At 56.0% G+C, this 22,797-nt stretch overlaps 2 protein-coding genes across 3 annotated transcripts in view; both read right to left on the bottom strand.

The window, feature by feature from the left end:
* ABHD1 (abhydrolase domain containing 1) overlaps positions 1–22,797 on the bottom strand; it is a 128,457-nt gene that overhangs the window by 83,013 nt on the left and 22,647 nt on the right. The window lies entirely within an intron of this gene.
* On the bottom strand, positions 3,063–21,224 carry EMILIN1 (elastin microfibril interfacer 1). Of its 2 annotated transcripts, none has more exons than XM_081188444.1 (8): positions 20,829–21,224; positions 13,860–13,985; positions 11,159–11,361; positions 8,212–10,197; positions 8,015–8,122; positions 7,030–7,047; positions 5,372–5,506; positions 3,063–4,270 (listed from the first exon to the last, which is right to left on the bottom strand). In XM_081188444.1, the coding sequence occupies exons 1-8, from the start codon at positions 21,011–21,013 to the stop codon at positions 3,936–3,938; spliced, it is 3,096 nt and encodes a 1,031-aa protein (XP_081044570.1). In that variant the 5' UTR covers positions 21,014–21,224; the 3' UTR covers positions 3,063–3,935. The 2 variants fall into 2 exon arrangements, with proteins under 2 accessions (XP_081044570.1, XP_081044571.1); XM_081188445.1 differs by having other exon boundaries at positions 11,159–11,358; positions 20,829–21,223.

Below are 22,797 nucleotides of genomic sequence, written 5' to 3'. Positions count from 1 at the left end.
CAGAGGGCTTTGAGGGTTAGATATGTGGGGCTGGGAATAGGGGAGAGAGTGGCATGTCTGAATCAGAACAGTAAAGGTGGAAGGGACCCCCCAAAGGTCATTCAGCCCAACCCCCTGCAATGCAGGTACCACAGCTAATGAATCCCTGACATGGGCTCCCCTAACCTCTGTATAAAAAGCTCCAATGGAGGGCAGTCAAAGGACCACCTGTTTTTCTGAAGGAAGAGCCAGTACCTCTCTGAAGCTAAGCAGGTCTGAGTCTGGTCAGTGCCTGGATGGGAGACCCCCACCAAGCCCCCCACCCTGCTCTGTGCCTCCCTGGGTTCCACCCCCAAAAGGAAGGTGGGATATGAAGGTAGGGAAGGGAAGAAATAAGGATCCTTTGCCTCAGGCCAAGGTTGTGATGGCATTTAAATGTCCTGGAGGCCGGCTGAGGGAGGTGTTGCCTTGTTTGCCGGTGGAAAGAGCAGGAACGCAAGAGGTGGGTAGCGGGTGAAATAGCAGTTTAAAATTAACTGTTAAGTTGGGCATCAACTTCCAAAATGCTGATTCTCAATCCTTCCATGGCCAGAAGACTGGAGTGGAAGGCCACCTTCAGATATACCGTATTTTTCACTCTATAGGACGCACTTTTTCCCTTCTAAAAAGTAAGGGAAAATGTGTGTGCATCTTATGGAGCGAATGCAGGCTGTGCGGCTAAGCCCAAAGCCAGAACAGGGAGACGGAGCGCTGCGCAAAGCCTCCGCAGGACAGCAGGGTGCCTTCACCCCGCTGCCCTGCAGAGACTTCACAGGCTGTCCCTGAAGCCAGCACAGCAAGAGGCTATCCCAGAAGCTAGATCCCTCTTGCTGTTCTGGCTTCTGGGGTTCAGAATTTTTTTCTTCTTGTTTCCTCCCCCCCAAAATTAGGTGCGTCTTATCGTCCGGTGCGTCCTATAGAGAGAAAAATACGGCATATTCACTGAGGAAAGAGATTGAATCCTGTATCTGTCTCTTTCTGGAACTCATGAACAAGCAAAATAAAAAAATTCCTTCCAGTAGCACCTTAAAGACCAACTAAGTTAGTTCTTGGTATGAGCTTTCGTGTGCATGCACACTTCTTCAGATTTTTTTATTTTGACTATGGCAGACCAACACGGCTACCTATCTACTACTGGAATCATGAACAAGCAGTTGGTGTCAGACATCATCAGAGGGTCCTGGGCAGTGTCTGAAATTCGCCAGGCGCATTTTGCACCTGGCTATTGGCCTCTTGCGACCCAGTGAAGATGTCCAGGCGCCAGGATGATGCCCGACGTCTCCACCACCTGGAGTTGCATCCCTGGCGATCCTTGGTTCTTGACTGTTTTCACACATACTCACAGCACACAATGACGAATTCTATCAGTTGTATTTTATCTGCACAATCAGAATGAATTTCAGGGGTGGAAAAGTCTTATTGAAAAACATGACTTTTGAGCCGTCCGGCCCCCAAATGGCAACCAGGGGCGTTTTGTTTTGGTGACTGTAACCCTGGTTTAAGTGAGAGCTGGACCATCAAGAAGACTGATCACCAAAGAATGGATGCTTTTGGATTCTGGTGCTGGAGGAGACTCTTGAGAGTCCCATGGACTGCAAGAAGATCCAACCTCTCCATTCTGAAGGAAATCAGCCCTGAGTGCTCACTGGAAGGACAGATCCTGAAGCTGAGGCTCCAAGACTTTGGCCACCTCATGAGAAGAGAAGACTCCCTGGAAAAGACCCTGATGTTGGGAAAGATGGAGGGCACAAGGAGAAGGGGACGACAGAGGACGAGATGGTGGGACAGTGTTCTCGAAGCTACCAGCATGAGTTGGACCAAACTGCGGGAGGCAGTGGAAGACAGGAGGGCCTGGCGTGCTCTGGTCCAGGGGGTCACAAAGAGGCAGACACAACTAAACAACAACAACAAACCCTGGTTTAAGGAGCCATTTGGCGCCTCGCTTATCTATCTGAGTTTCTAGCACTGGTTCTGGGCCATAAATCTCAGCCTGGGGGTCCAGCCCAACCCCAGAGGAGAACAGCCATCCATCCATTGCTCCCTCAGCCCCTGTGAGGGAGACTCCGTGGAGCCAAGTGACCCACACGCAGGCTCACCCCACTGTGCCCAGAGGAAGCCAAATGCCCCTCCCTCTTCCCCTGCCCAGCCATCCCACCAGCTGCCAAAAGACAGGGCCACTTGCCCACCTCTCCTCCCTGCTGAGAAGCTGTTCTTTTGACTCCCACCCCCCACGCAAAGTCCAGCCTCATTCAGTAAAGACCTCTGCCCGCCTGCAGCCAAAATACCTGAGACCTAAGCCCAGAGTGTGGCATTTGTTAATAGCCCCCTCCTGCTCCGGTTGAGATTCTGACTGCGGGCTCCTGGGGGCAGCAGAGACCTGGGATGGATCTACACACAGAAAAAAAATGCTATAAATAAGTCAGAAATTAGGGTTCGTTTGTTTTTTGTTATCATAATCTATGTAAAATTGTGCAGAAAAGTTTTCTGCTCCACGGCGCCATCCGGTGTCACAGTGTTTTAACACACGTATAACATTTTTTCTTTACTAATGTAGCCGAATCTCGGGTTTCGAGTCTTGTTGCTCTGTAAAACACCACGTGGCATGGATGGTTCCAGATGGAGGACGGTGGCAGCAGTGGCTGAAGGAGGTGGTGCCCTTTTGGGGTGCAAGGGAGACACACACCAACGCCCCCCCCCTTGTCCTTGGAAGCCTCTGTGCCAGTGGCTGCTGTTCATTCCAAGGCCCAACGCAGAACTGCAAAGCCTCCTTGTTATTTTTGCTCTTGGGTGTGGGGTTTATGCAATCTTGTTATCTTTCTGGTACTGAAATGCCTTTTTTCATATTACATTTGGCAGTGTGTTGTTTTGCTATGTTGTTATGAAACGGATGTTTGCATCTTTTGGCTTTGAAATGCATTCCTGCTTTCTTTGTTTAAGCGTGACATATTTTTGTGTGTGGAAAAACAGCATATAAATAAAAACAGTGAGTGAAGGAATGGTCCCCGGATGACAGAGAAAGCACAGGGCTATGGTTGGTGTTGTTGTTTTTTTAAAAAAAGTTGTGTTTCTTTATTCAATAATTATATTGATAGCTGAGTTGGGCCTTTACACAGCATATACATGAAGGGTGACCCACACAGGAGACGGGGCTGGAGCGAGGCCCCTTCCTCCTCCTCCTCTTCTTCCTCCTCCTCCTCCTCCTCCGCCCACCCCCTTCCCTCCCCCCAGTCCTGCGAAGGGGCCTCTCTTCCTTGTCTCACGTAAATGGTGGTGTTGGCTCCTTGGGGTGGGGCTCCCGTGTCTGGCCCATCCATGGCAAGCCTGGCATAACATTGGCATCTGAGCAGCTTTGCAGTGGACGTGGCGAGAAGAGGCAGCCCCAGCGGTGGCAAAGCTGTGACAGAGAGCCGAGGGGGCAAGCCGGCTGGTGGTGGAGGGCAGTGGCACGAGGAGGGAGGGGTCCTTTCTCTGGGGTACGACAGACACAGATAAATAACAAAGGGGACCTTTTCATTCCCGCTGGGCCATGGAGGCAGCTGGCATTGAGGTGGCACTTTCTGTTGGCTGGGCAGCGGCACACCACCCCCGCCAGGCCTGGGGAGCTGAGTGGGCAGAGGGCATAATTCTGCCTTCAGGACTCACTCGCTCCTCCCCACACTGCCTTGGGAAGAGAGAGAGTCTTGCAAGCTTTGTGCCGCCCCATGGGTGGCAGGGAGGCCAAGGGGCAGGGGGTGCCAGCAAGAGGAGCGCCTGGTGGCTGCAAGGGACGCCCTCCCTGCGGTGTTGACCCAGTGGTGGGAGGAGGGGAGGCTTGGCCGGGGCTGCGAGAGGGCAGTGTGGAGGGGTCCTCAGCTCTCCCTTCCCAGGCTGGATGAGGCGCTGCTTCACCCAGCCCCCTTCCCCTGCCCAGAAGCCACCTAGACCCCCAAGTCATCCTCATAGAGCAGGGCTGCGCTGAAGACAGTCAGTGGCTCGTCCGAGGAGCGGGCCAGCCGGCCGGAGACCAGGTCCACGCAGAGAGTTTCTCCGGCCTCCATGGGGACGACCAGGGTGAAGACGGCCAACGCTCCGGTGCTGGGCTGCCTCTCGGCCACCGGCTTGTTCTCCAGGCCTTCGGGCTGGTAGCCGGCCGAGTCGCTGCGGGCGATGGCCTGGTTGGAGCGGGAGAGGACCGCCTCGATCTTCTCCCCCCGGTGGCCGGTCAGGATGGCGCTGACCAGGTAGCGGCCAGGAAACGGAGCGGTGAAGATTCCTGCGGGGGGGGGAGAGGTCCGTTACGGGTGCCTGGCATTGGTCCTCCCACCTGCCTTGCACCCCCCACCCCAAGCCCCCTCCCTGGCTTTGGGCGCTCTAGTTCTTCAACCCCTGAGAACATCAGATCATTAGGAAAGCCCACTGGATCAGGCCAGCTTCCTCCTCTCAGAGTGTCCAACCAAATGCCCACCCCCCACCTGTCCTGTTTTACCATCCCAGATCCCAGAAGGTGATGGCAGCTTCTGTTTGGATCCCAGAACGTCCTGTTTAAGACTGATACCCTGTTGCAAGTCAGCAGAGTCACGCCAGAGCACTTGCTGGGTGTGGGAGTGTTGAGGATAGGAAGAGAGGATATATTGATTCAATATTATCCTTCCTCACTCACGCTAGTGAGGTGGTAGCAGAGCACAATCCCCTGTTCATTGCAGGAAGCTGGGAGCAGTCAAGTACAACATTCCTTGTTTTCCTAGAGTGGACGTGCGAGGGAATGTTTGGTCCAGCCAGTCGAAACTTCCTGTTCCTCCTGGCTGGAGCATCCTTCCTCTTGCATGTGATAGAAGGTGGGCATGACCTCACCTGTCTAGGTATCAAAGGGACAAGGCAAGCTGCCACTCCCCCTCTTTTTCACTTCCTTCTTCGTTGGACCAGCTTCTAGCTAGGATTGCTCTGCTAGCTCTCAGCTAGCAGAAGCACTGGGATCATTCCTCCTTATGGGATAGATCCACATGTACATATTTGTAACTAAGTCTGCTTTCAGGGATCCAACTGTGAACTGATGTAAGTAAACTTCTTTTTATTGACTTTAAACAAGATTGTGGCGTCTTTATTCTTTTAAGAGGAATTCAAGGGAACTTAACAGGAACGTACAATTCAATCTGAGGCAGACCAAATTGTATAATAGTGAGAGGCTCACACAAGCCTGCAACCAGCTATCTGCTGTGCATGTAAAAAGGGGAATGTAACTCTAAGTTAGGAAGCATATTAATGAACAACATATCCTCTCCTGCTACCCTGAACATTCCCACACACCTGTCTTTCTGAGGCCCTCCCGCCCCAAGCCCCATCTTCTCCTTCCTGCATTTCCCAGCCCCTCACTGACCAGATTTCGGGTCGTAGGCGTCGCCGTCGTTCAGCAGCACCCGGTCGAAGGCGATGGTCCCTGTCTCCACGTGGCGGGCGGTCAGTGCTGCAGTGAAGGAGACCTTGGGCGTCGTTCCGGGTGGTCCAGGCAGGCCTGCAAGTGGACGGGGAGCGGGGGGTGGGGGTGAGGGGGGGACAGAAAAACTTTCAGGGGCTTCTCCCTTTCTCCCTGCATTGACCACCCACAAGGAACTGGCTCTCAAGACCCGGCTGGTTTCTGTGCTGGCAACTCACTCTGCATGCGCCTGCTTCCCTCATAACACCGGTTCTGTGTTTGTACGAATTCAGTCTCTTAGTGGGCACCACCTGCACTTTGGAACTCCCTGCCACTTGACGCCTTCAGGGGACTCTTTTTGGTGCTGGCTAAAAACATCCTTGCTTAGACAAGCCTGCCCAGACGTTTAGAAAGTTGACGCAACCCTGTTTTTAGTCTGTTTCTATTTCAACTTTTCAGATGTCTTAAATTACTGCCGCTCATTTTCCTTTTGATAATTTTATTGCTTTGTCTTTTTTGTAAGCCTATTTGATGTGATTTTCTTCTTCTTTTACAATCAAGAGATTTGTAATTTTGTGAAATAAACAACTAAATAAATCAGGACACTCCCAGCCAGGCCTGTCCATCTGTCCAGCCGCTCCTCACAGCAGGGACCTGGGGACTCAGCCACATTAGTCAAAAAACAGCATTTTGAATGTGTTATAAACCTTCAACACCAGATGGCACTGGAGAGCAAAAGAAATTCTAAGCGAATCTTCCATAGCGTTTTTTTCTTTCTTTTGTTTTAACAATTGAAATTCAGACTTTTATTTGTAGTGTGTGTTTTTTCTGTGTGTAGATTCACCCCAGGGGCCATTTTGCAAGCTGTGTTGCACAGCCCGGGTTCAGCCCCTGTTCTCTCCAGAGGACAAAGACACCGTTCGCCTCCCTGGGGAGCTATTGCTAGGTAGCCCTGAGCTCACTCCAAGGCTCTGCCTGAAGTCCCAAGGCTCACCCCCCACCCAGACGCTGCCATGTAGCTTCTTCACAGAGGAGGGAACAGGGGATGTGGAGGCCTGGTGAGATTGTTAGGCTATAGTTCCGTTTCCCCTTAAAAGGGAACAGGCATGACTGTTGTGCCTCACGTGCCTGTTTACTTCCTGCACTGATCTGCCGGGAACTTCTGTATATAGTTTTTGTGTTCCTGCTGTTTTGCTGGGGACAAAGGGAAGCAGACATGTTTTCCTCTGTTCCTGAACTATGCTGAATAAAATGCTGTAATATACTGCTTACACACTTCTCTGTCTGCCTCTTCTGCTGTGAGAAGATTTACACTCTCTGCTGACAGAGATTGCACGGGTCTCTAAACGTATCTGAGGCTCATGTCGCTGATTGATGCTGTTCCAAGGGAGACCGGTGATTGTCTGGCTGCCGGCCAGTGGCTGGAGCCGGCTGGGGGCCTGCCTGATGCCCCCGTCTCCCCGATAGTATCCCAACAGAGATGACTAGCTGTGCTGGCTGCTGGAACCCAGTGGCACTGAGAGGACACCAGTCCCCCCCCCCAGCTGCAGTGGACAGGAGCAGCAGCACCTCCACACACCCCTGCCCCCCCTCCAGCCCCCGCATCTGTGCCCGGTCATTACCTTGTTCTCCGGGGAGACCTGCAAGAGACAAGGGAAGATGGGTGAGAGGTGGGAGGGGTCATCCCCATCCCACTTGTTAATTCATTAATTGCTATTATTGTTATTATATTTATTCAGATCCCGCCTTTGATCCCAGGCCAGGATTCAAGGTGGCTTGCACAAATTAAGACACAGGTAAGAGACGCAAAGCGAAAAACATATCACGGATCATTGCTAAAAAGTAATTAAACGCTAACAGAATGAAAATAAATCTCTTAAGATACAGATAATACCGTATTGGCCCGAATATAAGCTGCACCCGAATATAAGCTGCACCTTTAAAATTGGAGGGGAGGAGGAAAAAAGCAGAAAAAACTTCTGCTGTGAATTATCTGCTGATAGAGTGTGCATGAGCTCTAGAATGTGGCAAGCTTTTTTCTAGAAACTCATGTCGCTAATTGCTGATACTGCGTGCCTACGGGAGATCGATGGATCGTCCAGCAGATGGCTTGGGGCCATGATGGACTTTATCTCCCTGGCAGTATTCCAACACTGAGGTGGTGGAGAAGGCCTCTGGTGGAGGGGGGGCTGTGGGGTTGGCAGCTGCCACTCACGCAGCTCACAGTCTCAGACGGGGCAGAGCAACCCAGCATGGGGCAGGGAAGGGGACCCCCTCCCAGTGCAGCTCCCCCTCTGTCCAGGAAAGGGCACCAGCCCACTGCAGCACATAGAGGGTTAATTGTTCTGGGGAGACTCTTGTGGCCTTCCAAAGGCCCCGATCCCCTGGTGCTCCCAGGGCAAGGAAAGGGGGGGCTGTTGGGACACAATTGGCTCTGGGAAGCCAAGCAACCCCCAAATTGTAGAGTTGGAAGGGATTCCCAAAGGTCATCTAGCCCAACCCCCTTCCGAGGGAGGCACAGAACCATAGGAAGGCACCCAGAGGGTCATCTTGCTGCTCCGCTGTCAGACACCATGATACAAAAACTCGGCCTGGCCAGCTGCTCACCTGGAGGCCCCACAGAGCCGGTCCTTCCGTCCTTGCCAGGGGGCCCAGCTGGGCCTACGGGCCCCTGCTTCCCCATGGGGCCCTCCAGTCCGGGGGCCCCTGGAGGTCCTGTGGATGGAGAAGAACATTAGATGTCTAGGCAGAGACAGAGGCAAGAGGCCCCCCCCTGCCCCTCCCGCCTGCCCCAGAGTCTGTACCTGCGAAATCCTGCAGGGTGAGGCCGTGCAGCTGCCCCTGCAAGGTCTGGAGGGAGCCGTTGAGGGTGCTGAGCCGGCGGTGGATGGTGCCCAGCTGGCTGCCGTGGATCTTGTCCAGGAGGGCTCCGTGGGTCTGCAGGGTCCCGTTCACCTCCCGCAGGCAGCCCCACAGGGCTGAGACGTGCTTGTCCAGCCCCTCCTTGATCTTGTGCAGGCTGCCGGAGACGGTGTCCAGCCTCTCGCATGCCCCCTCCAGCTTGGCCAGCCTCTCCGCCAGCCCCCCGGAAGCCCGCCGGCAGTCGGAGGCCTCCACGCGCAGGGCGCCCCCAAAGCGCTCCACCTCGCGCCCCAGCACCTGGAAGCGCTCCTCGCTCTCGCTGACGTGCTCTGTCACCTCCTGCTGGACCCGGTTGATCTCGGCGATGATGTGGTCCTTGGTGGTGCCCAATTCGTGGATGTCCGTCTGGTGCTTCTCCACGGTGGCCTGCAGCCCGGCCAGCGTCTCGTTCAGGGAGCTGAAGCCCAGGATGACCTCCGACAGCTCGCCCTGCAAGGACTGCAGGTGGACGCTGGAGCTGCCCCCGATCACGCTGAAGCCGTCCAGCGGCCGGGAGGCGTCCCCTGCCTCCTTGCCCAGGTCAGGGCGCTGCCCGGGAGGCTGGCAGGCGGCCTGGCAGACCTCCACCTCGGACCGCAGCTGGCCCACCTCCTCGCGCAGGTCGGCGCACTCCTGTCTGCAGGAGAGCTGCTCCAGCCCCCGGACCTCCTTCTCCAGCTCCTCCAGACGCTGGCGGGTCCGGTTGGCCTGCAGCACCAGCTCGGGGGGCCCGGCGCTGACGGAGACCACCATGCGGTTCTCCAGCTCGCCCACCTCCCCTGCCAGTCGGCTGAGGGCGTCGCTGTGGGAGCCCACCAGACCCTGCAGGCTGCGCAGCTTCCCCGAGACGTCCAGCTGGTGGAGATTGCTGCCCAGGACGCGCAGCTGCCCCTCCGTGTCCAGCAGCCTCCGCTCCAGGTCGCTCAGGATGGTGCTGATCTGAGAGTCCTGGTTGCCCGCAGGGGCGCAGATCTGCGTGCAGGCGTGGGCCGTGCTGTGCACCCGCTCCAGCGCCCCCTGCTGCTGCAGGCTGCTGTCCTTCAGGGCACCCACGTCCCTCGACAGGTTGGCCAACGCCCGCCCCACGTGGCTCTGGAAGTCGTTCAGGCGGGAGAACACCGAGTCCAGCTGGCCCTCCGCACGGCGCAGCCGCTCATCCGCCCCTTCCAGCATGATCTGGAGGTCCCCAAAGTGCTCCTCCAGGCTGCGCTGCGTGGTGTTGACGCGGCTCTCCACCTCCGACATGCGCTGGTCCACGCTCCACGGAGGCAGCGGGGGTGTCCTCCGCCCGGCCAGGTGCTCGCTGAGGGCAGAGAGGGCCTCCGTGACGGCGTCGAGGCGCCGCTCCAGCCCGCTCACCCTGCTCTCGGCCCGGGCGCAGCAATCCTCGGGCGGCTGGGAGGCCAGGCGGCTGACGTGCTGCCGGACGGTGTCCACAGCATCCCGGTTCCGCTGGTCCACGGAGGCCACCAGCTTCTCCAGAGCCCGCATGCGGTCCTGGTCTTCCTCCCGCTGCTGCCGCAGGTCGAAGATGCCCGTCACGCAGGAGGAGCAGGTTTCGTGGATGGTGCGCTCCACCTCCCGCAGGACCTCGCCGTGGACGTCTGTCCCGCCTCCCTGGGCCACCCCCTGCCCATTCTCGTGGTTGGAGATGCGGTTGTCCAGGCGCTGCAGGTGGCGCTGGATCTCGTTGAGGGTCTCCTTCATTTCCGGGTGGGCGGCTGCGTCCGCCGGCTGCTTGCCGTTCAAGGAGGACTCGACGGCCCTGCGGACGTCCTCGGCCAGTTTGGTGTTGCTGGTCTCCATGGTGGACTGCAGGTCCTGCAGCTGTTTGCTCAGGTGCTGGACTTTCTCTTCCAGCTGCCGGACCTTCTCGGAGTCCCTGTGCCCTGGGAGAGGAGAGAGAGAGAGAAGAGAGCCACATCAGGACACCTCCACTCAGGTCTGTCACCTGGCAAAGCAGCTGCTCCACCCAGCAGGGAATCAGACCCTCTAGGCAAGGGATCTGAGCTACACTGTGCTGATCCTGAGCTGCTGGTGAGCTCCCAGCTAAGGTCTTGCAAAGATGCTTTGAGAATGTGCAGGAATGGAAACACCTGGATCAGGAGAGACAAAATTGGGCTCAGCTCCACAGACCCAATTTGCTAAATGCCTCTTTCAAAGCTAACCTCCAAGGCTGAGGTTATGAGCTTAAATCTCCCAAGAGTTGGTCAGCCTCACATAACCAACATGCTTGAGTCTAATTAAGGCATGAAGGTGTTAATACCATAGAGTAAGCTGTCCTGCCAGGCTTAGCTAGCTCCACTTCCCTTATGGCTAATCAAACCTATTGTTCTGCCAGTCTGCTAGTGAAGAGGTTTGAGTTGCTCCAGCTCAGACCGCATGGCTCTCACAAGCCACTCTTCAGTTCCTATGCCGATAATTTAGGAACTTTCCCCACTTTCTATCAGCTGATTTTTACTGCCTGTTCCACTTCTCTGAAGCACATGGACCTGGCCATTTTTAACTTACCAAGTGTGGGGTCTCTTTCCTTTGCTGGGGGGAGAGGGAAACTTTGGAACTCACATTAAAGGGCATATTTTAGAGGTCTAAGAGCTGGGGTTCTCTCACCAAAGAGTACTTGCCCCAAACTTAGAGCTCTGCATCCAGGAAGTCTTTTATATATCAATATCATTTTTCCTTGACCCAGTACATCTCGTGCCACCGGGGTTGGCATTGTGACATTGGTGACTTGGCCTGCAGTGGTGGGGGGAGGTGAGGGTCCTGCCCAGTGTGTGGGTCCAGCCCCCCGCCTCATCCTCCTGGGTTGGGGTGGCAGAGCATCTTCCCCCTGGATCCTGCCCGGGGTACCTTCTCCGCCAAGACCGCTGAGCGTGTTGCTGAAGCCGGAGAGGTTGGGACGGACGGGCTGAGTTCGTGGGCGGGGCGTGGTGGGCGGCACCCCACCTTCGGCGCAATCGTCACCCGAGTAGCCGGGGCAGCAGCGCCACTCCATGTCCGAGACAGTCTTGTAGGCCACCTTGTAGCGAGGGCGAACGAAGCTTCGATACCTGCTGGTTGGGAGAAAGAAAAGCGCCTGGTATCCAGACTGGGACTGGGGGCAAGGGGTGCCCTGGCCACATGCCCAGGGCAAGGAGCAAGTGTGTCAGATAGCTGCCAGTTAGGGATTCTTCAGCTGTGATTCCCTTCCAACTCTACAATTCTAGAAAGCATTGGAGGTTTAAAAGCAGAGCTTGAGTGGCCTTCTGCCACAGATGCTTTAACGGTGGTTCCTGCTTTGCAGGGGGTTAGGCTACATGACCTTTGGGGGTCCCTTCTGTGGGATGTGACATCACAGAAAGCAGTCAAGTACAACATTTCCTGTTTGTCCAAAGTGGACACACAAGGGGATGTTGCTCCAGCCAGGAGGACTTCCTGTCCCACCTGGTCTGGAGCATCCTCCCCCTGCGTGTGACCAGGTAGATGGGCGTGTCCCTGGGAGACCCCATAAAAGGGCTGGTCTTGATGCGGCTCTCTTGCTGGCCCTCAGCCGGCAGCACGTGGGCTCAATCCTCTCTTCTGTAACTACAAGCTAGAGCCTGCCTTCAGGATCATACTGTGAACTGGATGTAAGTAAACTTCTTGTTACTTTTAAGAGAAGACTGTTTGTGTCTTTATTCTTTTTTAAGAGCGAATAAAAGAGGAATTTACCAGGAACAATCCAACCTGGACAAGCCAGACTGGATTACTTAACGCAAGAGATTCTAATGAATCTACCAGCTAGCTTCCTGCAATGTCCAGGGGAATGTACTCTGCTACCAGCTCACTAGCATAAGTGAGAAAGGATGATATTAAATCAATATATCCTCTCCTACTATCCACAACATTTCCACGCCTTCCAGTTCTACAGTTCTATTACTCAAGGCATATCCAAACTCCTTTTTGGGGGCCTATTCTGGCCCGTCAGTCAATTTAATCCAGGCCCCGTGGCAGTATATGTCCTGGGGTGAAATCCTAAAAAACAACTTTAATCCTAAAAAAAGCTCAACAACTTTGGTCGGCCCTCACACATGTTCACTTCATGTTCACATGTTCACTTTCACTCTTTGAAAAAAGCTTTTGGTCTGGTCTAGTGGGTCTCCATCTGTCATGAGAGACAATGGAGTATACCTCTGGGGGTGAAGTAAAATCGCTGCATTGGAAGCACTAGGATGCAAACCTGGGCACTGGAGGTCCTGGGCTGTCCAAACGACAAGACCCCCCCTCTCAGCCTCACGGATGGGGGCCAAAGGAGACCAGAGCAAGAGGCTGCAGGAGTTGCTGGAAAGAGGCTTACAAGACAACATCCAGCTGCCTCGGGGACTCCACCCTGGATTTCTGTAGGGTTTCCCTCCTGCGCCTTTTCTCCTCCCAAAGATATCTCACAAGGCAGTGGAGGTTTAGGATCAGAGCTTTCCTTCCCAGTAGCCCTGCCAGTACAAGAGGAAGAGTCTCTGTAGAGCTGGTCCCATTGAGAAGGTGACTGGAGTGTAGTGATCAGGAGGGATTGCTATGAGGAATTATAAAAAATACGAAGCAAGCCATTTGTGCCAGCAATGAAAGCATTGCGTTGCCTGGGTTTGATTCATTGACAATAATTTCTGATCAACCCATGCCTCTGCATCCCTTTCCTAGTTCTACGACTGACAGGCACGTATCAGCATTTTAAATACACAGGCCAGTTGTTCATCAGGCATCCTGGGTCATAAAAATGATAGTTAGCTTTGATGTAGTTTAATCTTCAGGTAGATCTTAAGGGCCAGGAAGAGAGTTCACAAGGAAATACTTTTTCCTTGCCATCCTTCCTTCTTTTCCTGCCTGTTTATGACCTCCAGGGTTTTGCTGAATGCATTCCTCCCCTAGTCCTGTTTTATTTACTCTCAGATATGTCTGCATGCTCAGAGTAGTCTTTACAGTTAACAGGATTTCTTCTGATCTGACTTTGTCCCCACGTGGGGTTTTTTTGAAATGCTCAGAGGAAATCTGATTGGTTCTTACGAACACTGTGCAAAAAGTTCTTTTGTGAATAAAACGACCTGGGCTGAGGGGTGGAGAGGGAATTATTATAGACACCCCTCCCAGAGTCTTACTGGTTAAGTCTCGTGTGTATTTTATTAATCAGAGTCCAATCCTTCCTTGCTTTGGGAACGCTACCCTGGAGGGGCTGGACACTCTGTCCTCCAAATCAGCACAGCAGAGGAGAAGGCCAGAGACTCCCTCTGCAGGCACGGACTGGCAGACGCACCTGCCTCTCCTGGGCTGTTGAAGGAGCGGTGAGTGGGTCTGCAGTCCTGAAGATGCCCACCAGGGGGCAGGCAACCCACTCCCCACCCGCCTGGGCCATCTGGCTCCTGCTGGGCAGCCTCTTCCCTTGATGGGCTGGGCACGCGCCAGGCAGCAGCCACAGGCATCCGCCACTCCACCCCATCTGCCCACGGAGGCCGTGACCCCGCAGTGCCCCACCCAGGCAGCCAGCAGCAGCACGGCCCACCAGCAGCCCTCCGTGCCCCCCTCCAATTCTCCCCACACTCACGTGATGACGCGGGGGCACTGGAGCTGCCCCCAGACGCACGGCTGGTAATCTGGCTTGACGTAGGTGTCCACGCCATCCTCCACGACGCAGCTCACGCTGCGAGAGACCACGTAAGCACACCAGTTCCTGCAGCAGAGAGAGAGAGACTGGTTGCAGGAGGCACTGGGAAGACCCCCCTGCCCCACACTGGTTTCAGTCCAGGCCACAGCAGCAGACCCAGAGCAAGCCCCACGCCACACCTCCACATTCCAGGAAGGCCTCTGTTGCAGGCAGACACGGAAGGCAGGGGGGGAAAGGAGCCAAGGCGCCAGAAGCCCCGGGTTCGGTGCCAAGGCTTCGCCCTCCGAGAGGTTCTCTGCACGCATGCAGAGTGTGCTCTGCTCCCAAACCCCACCCTGACCACAGAGAGCTGAAGAACAGAAGAACAGAAGCGTCGCTCTGGTGGATCAGGCCCACGGCCCACCTAGCTCAGCCTCCTCTTCTCACAGTGGCCAACCGGGTGCCCCTGGATCTAAACAGAAGGGCATCACCTTCCCCCCCTCCTGTGGTTTCCAGGCTTTCAGAATCCTCTGGAGGCAGAGCATAGCCCTCATGCTGACACCCCCCTCCTCCATAAACATGCCTAATCCTCTTTTAAAGCCATCCAAGTTGAGGGCCGTCACTGTCTCCTGTGGGAGGGAGTTCCACAGGCTAACCCGTTTACTTCAACCCACTTGGGGTGGAAGAGCTGAGCTGCTCCTGGAGGCTTTGAGGCAAAGAACCACAAGCTCTTTTTCGGAAATCAAATTCCAGTGGCTGAGGCCAGGAGGGAAGGGAGGTCAGCCAAAGGCTGGAGCCTTGGTGGTGCTCTCTCCTGGACTAGGAAACACCTCAGCAGAGCCGCATCCTGGCCATGAAAACCCATGTCTGGTCCCTCCCTGTTCCCATGCTCAGCTAGTCTCCACACCCACCAACATTGGCATCCAGGGCTTCAGATGCGCCACCGAGCTTAGAACACCGTCGAATCATAGAATTGGAGATTTGGAAGGGACCCCCAAGGGCCATCTAGTCCAACCCCCTGCAGTGCAGGAATCACAACCCTGACAGATGGACACCCAAACTTCCAAAGCCCTCAAGTGAAAAGGTACGGCAAAGGCCCCCTGGATGGTTAGGTGCAGTCAAAGGTGACTATGGGGTTGCGAGGGAGCTGGCATTTGTCCACAGACAGCTTTCCGGGTCATGTGGCCAGCAGGACTAAACAGGACACCATGACAGAAACCAGCCATTTACCTTCCCATCGCAGTGGTTCCTATTTATCTACTTGCACTGGCGTGCTTTCGAACTGCTAGGTTGGCAGGAGCTGGGACAGAGTAATGGGAGCTCACCACTGCCGCGGGGATTCGAATCACTGACTTTCTGAACAGCAAGCCCAAGAGGTTCAGTGCTTTAGACCACAGTGCCACCCACGTCCCTATTAAGGTAAAGGTAAAGGACCCCTGGACAGATAAGTCCAGTCAAAGGCGACTATGGGGTTGTGGCACTCATCTCACTTTCAGGCCAAGGGAGCCACTGTTTGTCCACAGACAGATTTCTGGGTCATGTGGCCAGCAGCACTAAACCGCTTCTGGTGCAACGGGACACTTTGATGGAAACCAGAGTAATGCACGGAAACGCCGTTTACCTTCCTGCCGCAGTGGTACCTATTTATCTACTTGCACTGGTGTGCTTTCGAACTGCCAGGTTGGCAGAAGCTGGGACAGAGCAACGGGAGCTCAGATTTGAACTGCCGACCTTCTGATCGGCAAGCCCAAGAGGCTCAGTGGTTTAGACCACAGCCTCAAGCAGGATGCAAGCGCAGCAACAGCTGCCCCCAACTGTGACCCTCAGCAACTAGTATTCAGATACACCAGTGGAGAGATACCTTGGCCTTGATGTGGTCCCAGATAACCTGCTGCCCCCCTCCCTGTTTTCACCCAAGTCCTCTCCATGGGCCAGAGGAGGAGGTGGACTAGGCCTGCCTTCCTTTCCTTCAACAAATCCCAACTCTAACCCCCCCCCCAGTTCTTTTGCATCTGAAAGGCCAAGAGCTGATTGCTGTGGCTTTTTTTGCAAATGGGCAAGAGACAATTGGGTGGGAAGGTCTGAAAAGGATCTTTCTCGCAACCTACATTTGCCATCTTCTGTTGCTTCAACACTAATTATGGAATTAGGGAATTGTAGAGTTGGAAGAGACCCCAAGGGACATCTGGCTGAAACCCCCCCCCCCCCCATTGGACAAGGACATGAGAACTGTTTCATTGTTGTTGTTGTTGTTTAGTCATTTAGTCATGTCCGCCTCTTTGTGACCCCCTGGACCAGAGCACGCCAGGCACCCCTGTCTTCCACTGCCTCCCGCAGTTTAGTCAAACTCATGTTCATAGCTTCGAGAACACTGTCCCACCATCTCATCCTCCGTTGTCCCCTTCTCCTTGTGCCCTCCATCTTTCCCAACATCAGGGTCTTTTCCAGGGAGTCTTCTCTTTTCATGAGGTGGCCAAAGTCTTGGAGCCTCAGCTTCAGGATCTGTCCTTCCAGGGAGCAGTCAGGGCTGATTTCATTCAGAATGGAGAGGTTAGATCTTCTTGCAGTCCATGGGACTCTCAAGAGTCTCCTCCAGCACCAGAATTCAAAAGCATCCATTTTTCGGCGATCAGCCTTCTTTATAGTCTAGCTCTCACTTCCATACATCACTACCATTTAATTAAAAGGTAAAGGGACCCCTGACCATTAGCTAGGTCCAGTTGTGGCCGACTCTGGGGTTGCGGCGCTCATCTCGCTTTATTGGCCGAGGGAGCTGGCGTGCAGCTTCCGGGTCATGTGGCCAGCATGACTAAGCTGCTTTAATTAGGTGGCTCTTAATTCCCACCACACAGTGAAGTTCCTAGTTGCTGCTAGGATGAAAATAAGCGACAGTTTTTTAGAGAGCTGAAGGGAGCATGGAAGAAGGGTTGTGTCTCACGGCGCAGGACTCTCTTCCCAACATTGCCTGTGGCCAAAGAGTTCCAGGAGGTTCTGGTCTTAATTCCAAAACCTGCAAAGTCTATCTGACCACATGCAACAGGCTCATTCTAAAGAAGATGTACCAAACACACAACAGCATGTCTCTTTCAACTTGCTAAACTCAAGCCAGATGTGAAGTCTTGGGAACTGACCAGCTGATTCATGGCAAAAAATGGCTTCTTGGTCCTGCACTCTGGATCAACCCCTTCCCGATCCCAGATTAACTCCACTCCTTCTTCTGCTTAGTGTTTTACAAAGCTCTGTCTAAATTAATTAATTAGAAAGAGAAAGGTTTTTCCTCCCTCTTTCATAACACTTGAACTCCTAGATGTTCAATGAAGCTGAAGTTTGGAAGATTCAGGACAGGCCAAATAAAGCCCTTCTTCATGCAGTACAGAGTTAGACTGTGGAACTCCCTGCCACAGGAAGCAGAGGTGGCCACCAGCTTGGATGGCTTTAAAAGAGGATTAGACAAATTCATGGAGGAGGAGAGGACTATTACTGTACTTTTCGCTCCATAAGACGCACTTTTATCCACCTCCTAAAAAGTAAGAGGAACTGTCTGTGCGTCTTATGGAGCGCATGTGTGGTCCCTGGAGCTGAATTGCCCAGGGGCAAAAAGCAGATTGTGCTTTTTTTTTAGAAAAAGGGAAGGGGGTGTTGAAAGGAAGCAGCTGATCGGCAAGCGATCGGGAGGGAGATAAGGGACGCTAGCAATAAAGGAGGCTGCCTGGGAGGGGGGAGGTAAAAGCCCATGGATCCTCAGGATTTTTACATTGGGTCACCCCAAATTCACCATCAGATCACACAGCATGTCCATGGCTACAGCCTGCACCAAAAAAATCACACACCCCCTGTTTCATGGGGCCAAAATGGCGCAAAACCATGGTTACAAAGCACGGATCCACATGGATTCTCAGGATTTTCGCATTGGGCTACCCCAAACTCACCATCAAATCACTTATCTTGTCTGTGGCCACGGCATGAACCACAAAAATCATACATCCACTGTTTCGTTCAGAATATTTTTTTTCTTGTTTTCCTCCTCTAAAAACTATGTGTGTGTTATGGTCGGGTGCGCGTTATGGAGCGAAAAATACGGTAAGGGCCACCAGCCACAGTCAAAAGCAGCAATGCTTCTGAATCCCAGTTGCTGGAAACCGCAGGAGGGGAGAATGCCTCTCTTGTGGTCAGATCCTGCTTACAGGTTCCCTACAGGCGTCTGGCTAGCCACTGTGAGAAGAGGATGCTGGCCTAGATGGCCCATTGGCCTGATGAGAAGGGTCCTGAGCGAGGGGAGGAGGGGCAAGGATGGGGCAGAGGCATCGGAGTGGAAGTTCTTCAGAGAGCCCCACTGATACAGCCTGGGACTTCGCTCAGAAGGGGTTGTCCCACAGGAGCAGGGAAGGCGCCTCCAACCCTCGTTTCTCGGAGATGATCAGGATCTTGAGCAAGAGAGGATGTGGCTTCAGCTGGGAATCTCCCTTTGCGTCTCTCCACGGGATGAAGGCGGCTCTTTTCTGGCAGAGGAGGCATGAAGGGGGGGGGCATTGCTCCACGGTCACCCCCTCCCTCCATGCACAATTGCAGCCATTGGGGGCTGGTCCATAGGGGGAATGGGGCCCTTCCCCACCTGCCCCCCGCCAGCTCCTGCCTGCTCTTTCTTCCTGCACTTAGATATACCATCTTTTTTCCCCGAAGGAGCTCAAGATCTCTTCTCAATTAATCCCCACAACAACCCTGTGAGGAAGGTGAGGCTGAGAGAGGAAGGGACGGCCCACAAGGTCAGGTGAGCCCCGTGGCCAAAGGTCCTGGTCTGACACTCTAACCACTGCACCACATGGCTCTCACAAGCCCTGGCCCCTCAGCGTTCTCCTCCCCCTTGTTTTGGCCCTTCTAAAAATCAGCATGGAGGAAGAGGAAGGGGTCAAAGCTATGATTGGCCTCTCATTGGTCCAGGCTCTGCCCACCTGGCCTCTCCACCTCCCCCCCCCCGTCCCAATGGGCACCAGGCACCACCTGGTCACGGCTGGGTGCTGGCAGAATTGGGGCTGTTGCGTCCAGGAGACATTTCCTGCCTGCCTTGGTCTCCCTTGTCCAGGGACCTTTGATCAAGGAGGGGTGACCTGGCTGGGATGGGCAGCTGGGAAGAGGCCACAGGAATTGCCTCCAGGCCTTCCGGGCTGACCCTGATCTGAGCCAACATTAAGGCTTCCCGGCAGCTGGTTAATATTTGCCGGTTTCACCTCCTCACCTTCCCCGCTGCTGTCTCACAGGAAGTCCCCTTTCCAGCATTTTTTACTGGGTGGGCCAGGGCTCGGCCCCAGAAGGCTTTCCGCGTGGAATAATCACAGGGGGTGCCTCTGAGGGTGTGCAGAGTGCTTTTCCTGCACCGCAGCCACAACGTGAGGGGGTTTATTTCGTGGGTGGAGCAGCCCCTCGCAAGCCTCAACCCAGCCTGGGTCTGTGACTCTCTTTCTCCATGGGGGGGGGGTCTCTCAGGCGCCCCCGGAGGCATCGCCCCCATCCTTTGGGGATTTCTGGAGGACGTTCAAGCCCCTCGGCTCTGCCAAACCTTCGAGCTCCGAGACAGTTCGACTTCCTTCTAGCTGCTATTTTGGTTTCAAGTCTGCGCACAACCTCCTAACATTGTTGGACTCGCTTCATTCCTTTTAAACAATTTATACTGCTGAGCTGAAACTGTCTCGAAGCAGAGGGCAAGAAACGTAACACCAAAAAGGTAAAACTATAAAGCCAGACTTCAATTAAAATGCCTGTTGGATTTTTTGATTTATTTTTTTTTAGAAGTCTTCAATAGGTGGCAGAAGTTCAACAGGGAGAGTCTGACCTCAACTGGAATACAATTCCCAGTGAACACAAACCCTGCACTGGAGCCATGACGGGGGTGGTGGGGGGGTCTAGCCGTGACTCCCCTGGAGATCTCAGTGATCTGGCAGGGGAGCAAGGGATCGCGTGGTCCTCCTGGTCCTATTCCTGACTGGTTTTACCTGTTGCTGCAGCAGCGCTGCTTGGAGGGTCTGAATAGCTGCCTTGCATCCCGTCGCGAATCCATAATTTCGGGGGCCCCCAAACCTGCCCACGAGGAGGGGCCTGGCGAGGAGAAATCTGGGAAAGACCCTCCCCTCCCCCGCTCCTGGGTTGGTCTGGGAATCTCCCGGAGTACTAAGAAAGACCGAGGGGGGGGGTGAAGGTGGCCTACAGAGAAGAGCCCCTCTTTGGCGGCATCCCGCCCTCTCCCTTGTTGCTTCTTCCATCTCCCCGGAGGCGATGCTGCCGCCGCCTCCCACTCCGGCTCTTGGGGTTGCAGCCTCAGACTTGCAACGTGCCCCACTTGCCCCCCGCCCCACAGACTGGCTTTCCCGACAACCCCCTTCTCCCAGGCCTGGCACCCACCCAAACCTTCGCCTCGCCTCTCCCGCATAGTCCTTCAGGGAGTCTCCCCCCCCCCCCGCCCCGGGGCGCGCCGTCCCCTGCCCGGACTCCGAAGCAGCCACGTCCCAAGTCCCCGCGGACACGCCCCTGCCCGGCACCCCAGCCCATCCCCCACCGCCCGGGAGGAGCCTGGCTCGGGTCGGACGGGGGGGGGCACGACCCCGCCCCATAGAGCCCCCCACCATCCCCTTGGCAGCACAAGGCCCTCCAGAGCCCCTGGCAGGACCTGGGGGGGTGTTGGATGTTCCAGAAGCCCCCAGCCCTGCTCCCTCTTCCCGCCCCCTCGAGTGGTCCGGGACCTCCAGCCTCCCGCGCCCCTCGCTCTCTGGGCGCCTGCTTGGCATGCAGAGGAAGCCCGCGAGGGAGAGCCCGGCCCGAATTCCGAGGCCAGCGCGGCTGCCAGCCAGTGCAGGCATCGCGGGGCTGGATGCCCCCCCGGCCCGCTTCTCCCTCCCTCCCTCTCTCGGTTTCTGCCCCCCCCCCTGCGCGCCGGCTTACCTGTGGCGACTGGCCACGCGCGCCCCTCCGTTGGCCGCCTGCCCGGCGCCCTGGACGTGCGCGGCGAAGGGCAGCCCGGCGCCCGTGTAGAGGCTGTAGCGGGGCGGGTAGTTCATGGTGCCCGCCGGCCCGGCCAGCAGGCCCCACCAGAGGCAGAGCCACGCGGCGGCCCCGGGGCCGGCCATCCTGGTGCCTGGGGGTCCCGGCGAGGGTGGTCAGCTGCGCATGGCGGGGCCCCCCGACGCCAGCCCGGGACTCCCTCCTGGCTCTGCGCTCGCTCTGGGCTCCGCCTGGGCGCGCAAGGACACTTTTGCAAACTTCGCACGGCTAGCGGGCTGGCTCACTCCCCCCCGACTTCCTGCCTGGCCGGCCTGGGCCCCCCCGCCCCGCCGCCGCCCATGGCGGGCTTCCCCGCTCCCTCGGCCCGGGCTGGCCTTGGCTAACCCCCCAGCTCGCCCCCTCGCCTCGCCAGCCAGCGCCCGGCCACCGCCAGCAGGGGAGTTTCGGCCGCTCCTTCGGGCCGCCCCCTCCGCTCCGCTCCTTCCTCGCTGCGGCTGCCGACATCTGCTTCTCGTTACTGTCGGGGCCGGGAGGAGGAGGGGGTGGGAGGAGGCGCGGGGAGGGGGCGGGCGCGGGCCGGCAGCCAGCCCGCACGGCCCCCGGGAGGACGCGCGGCGCGGCTACCGAGCGAGGTGCCTGCCACGGGGCGGCTGGCCACGGACCCACCACGCCGCGGGGGCCCCGTCGGGGCAGCCCCTCCGCCGCTGCTCCGGGTGGATTCCTGGCCCCCGTCCCACCCCAGGCGTCCCACGTCACTAGCCAGGAGAGTTGCCAGGCAGCAATCCGTCTGGACGGTCCCAAGGGGTGTGTGTCACGTCTGAGACAGGGAAGCCTTTGTTTCTTAGATCTCCCCCGGCTGGTTCCTGGCCGCCAAGATCGCTTCTGGGATCTCTTTCATCCCCATCGATCCCTCGGGGACAAGACCCCGGCCCTGAAATAACCTCCGTGCCTCCCACGCCTGTCCAGCCAGGCTCTCCCCGGACCCCAGCCCCACCAGGCGCGAAGACCACGAGGCAGGAAGGCAGGGGTCATCCCACAGGGGACCTCGGAGGTCTGCGGGAGAGGCTGACCCAGCGACACCCCCCCCCCAATTCCCCAGGAAGGCCAGTCTTCTGCCTGCGAGGTGAGGCAGCCCTCTGGAGCTACAAGTCCCAGCGCCCTTAGAGAACTACGTTTCCCTGGGTTCTTGCAGCGGGGAGGAAGCCATGTCCTGTAGAAGTATGGCATGTAGACAGCCAGTCTCAAATTGAGAGAGAAGAGCAATTGTGTTCCCCACTGTCTGGTACTCAGAGGTAGACTGCCTCTGGGCATGGAGGTTCTGCAGTCCATATGGAGAGCCAATGAACCAAAGAAGGAGCAGCATCCTGTCCACCCAGTGCCCCAATTCCTCTGGGGAGCTGGCAGGCAGGACCCAGGCCTCTCCTTGCCCCCTGTTGTTGTTGTTGTACCGCCCTACACCCAGAGGTCTCAGGGCAGTTCACAGTGCTAGGAAAAGGCTCCCTGCCTGGTCAGTGTGGGCAAGGCTGGGCCAGGAGAACCAATGGACTGACTGGGCAAAAGGGCAGCTGTCATGCCAGGCCCTGACCAGAGGTCAAAGGGTCACAATGGGCAGAGTGGAGCAGTGTGCGCTGCTCTGTTGGGGCATCCGTGCCATTTATAGTCAACTCTTGAGGCCCCTTCCAAGTCTGCCATTCTGGGATGGCAGGCCCAGTCTTGGGAAATGGGTTGTTTTGAGAAGAAAGTCACAGGGACCAGCTGAGTCAAGCATCTCTCTCTCTCTCTCTCTCTCTCTCTCTCTCTCTCTCTCTCTCTCTCTCTCTCTCTCTCTCTCTCTGATGGAGGGGGCTCTTTCCCTTGCCCCAAACAGCCCCCCCGGCCCACTTTCTGCTTGGCTCCTCCTTGGCCGCAA

This window comes from Podarcis bocagei (genome assembly GCF_964188305.1).
Source record: "Podarcis bocagei genome assembly, chromosome: 3".
Taxonomy (NCBI): domain Eukaryota; kingdom Metazoa; phylum Chordata; class Lepidosauria; order Squamata; family Lacertidae; genus Podarcis; species Podarcis bocagei.
The sequence above is the reverse complement of the archived record's forward strand: the minus strand, read 5'-3'. Positions and strand labels throughout refer to the sequence as shown.

Coding starts and splice junctions, on each gene's coding strand:
- EMILIN1 (XM_081188444.1), bottom strand. CDS start 21,013: ATGGCCGGCCCCGGGGCCGCCGCGTGGCTCTGCCTCTGGTGGGGCCTG. Junction 11,362..13,859: donor CAGTGCCCCCGCGTCATCAC/GTGAGTGTGGGG, acceptor TCTCCCAACCAG/CAGGTATCGAAGCTTCGTTC. Junction 4,271..5,371: donor CGCCTACGACCCGAAATCTG/GTCAGTGAGGGG, acceptor CCCCCCCCGCAG/GAATCTTCACCGCTCCGTTT.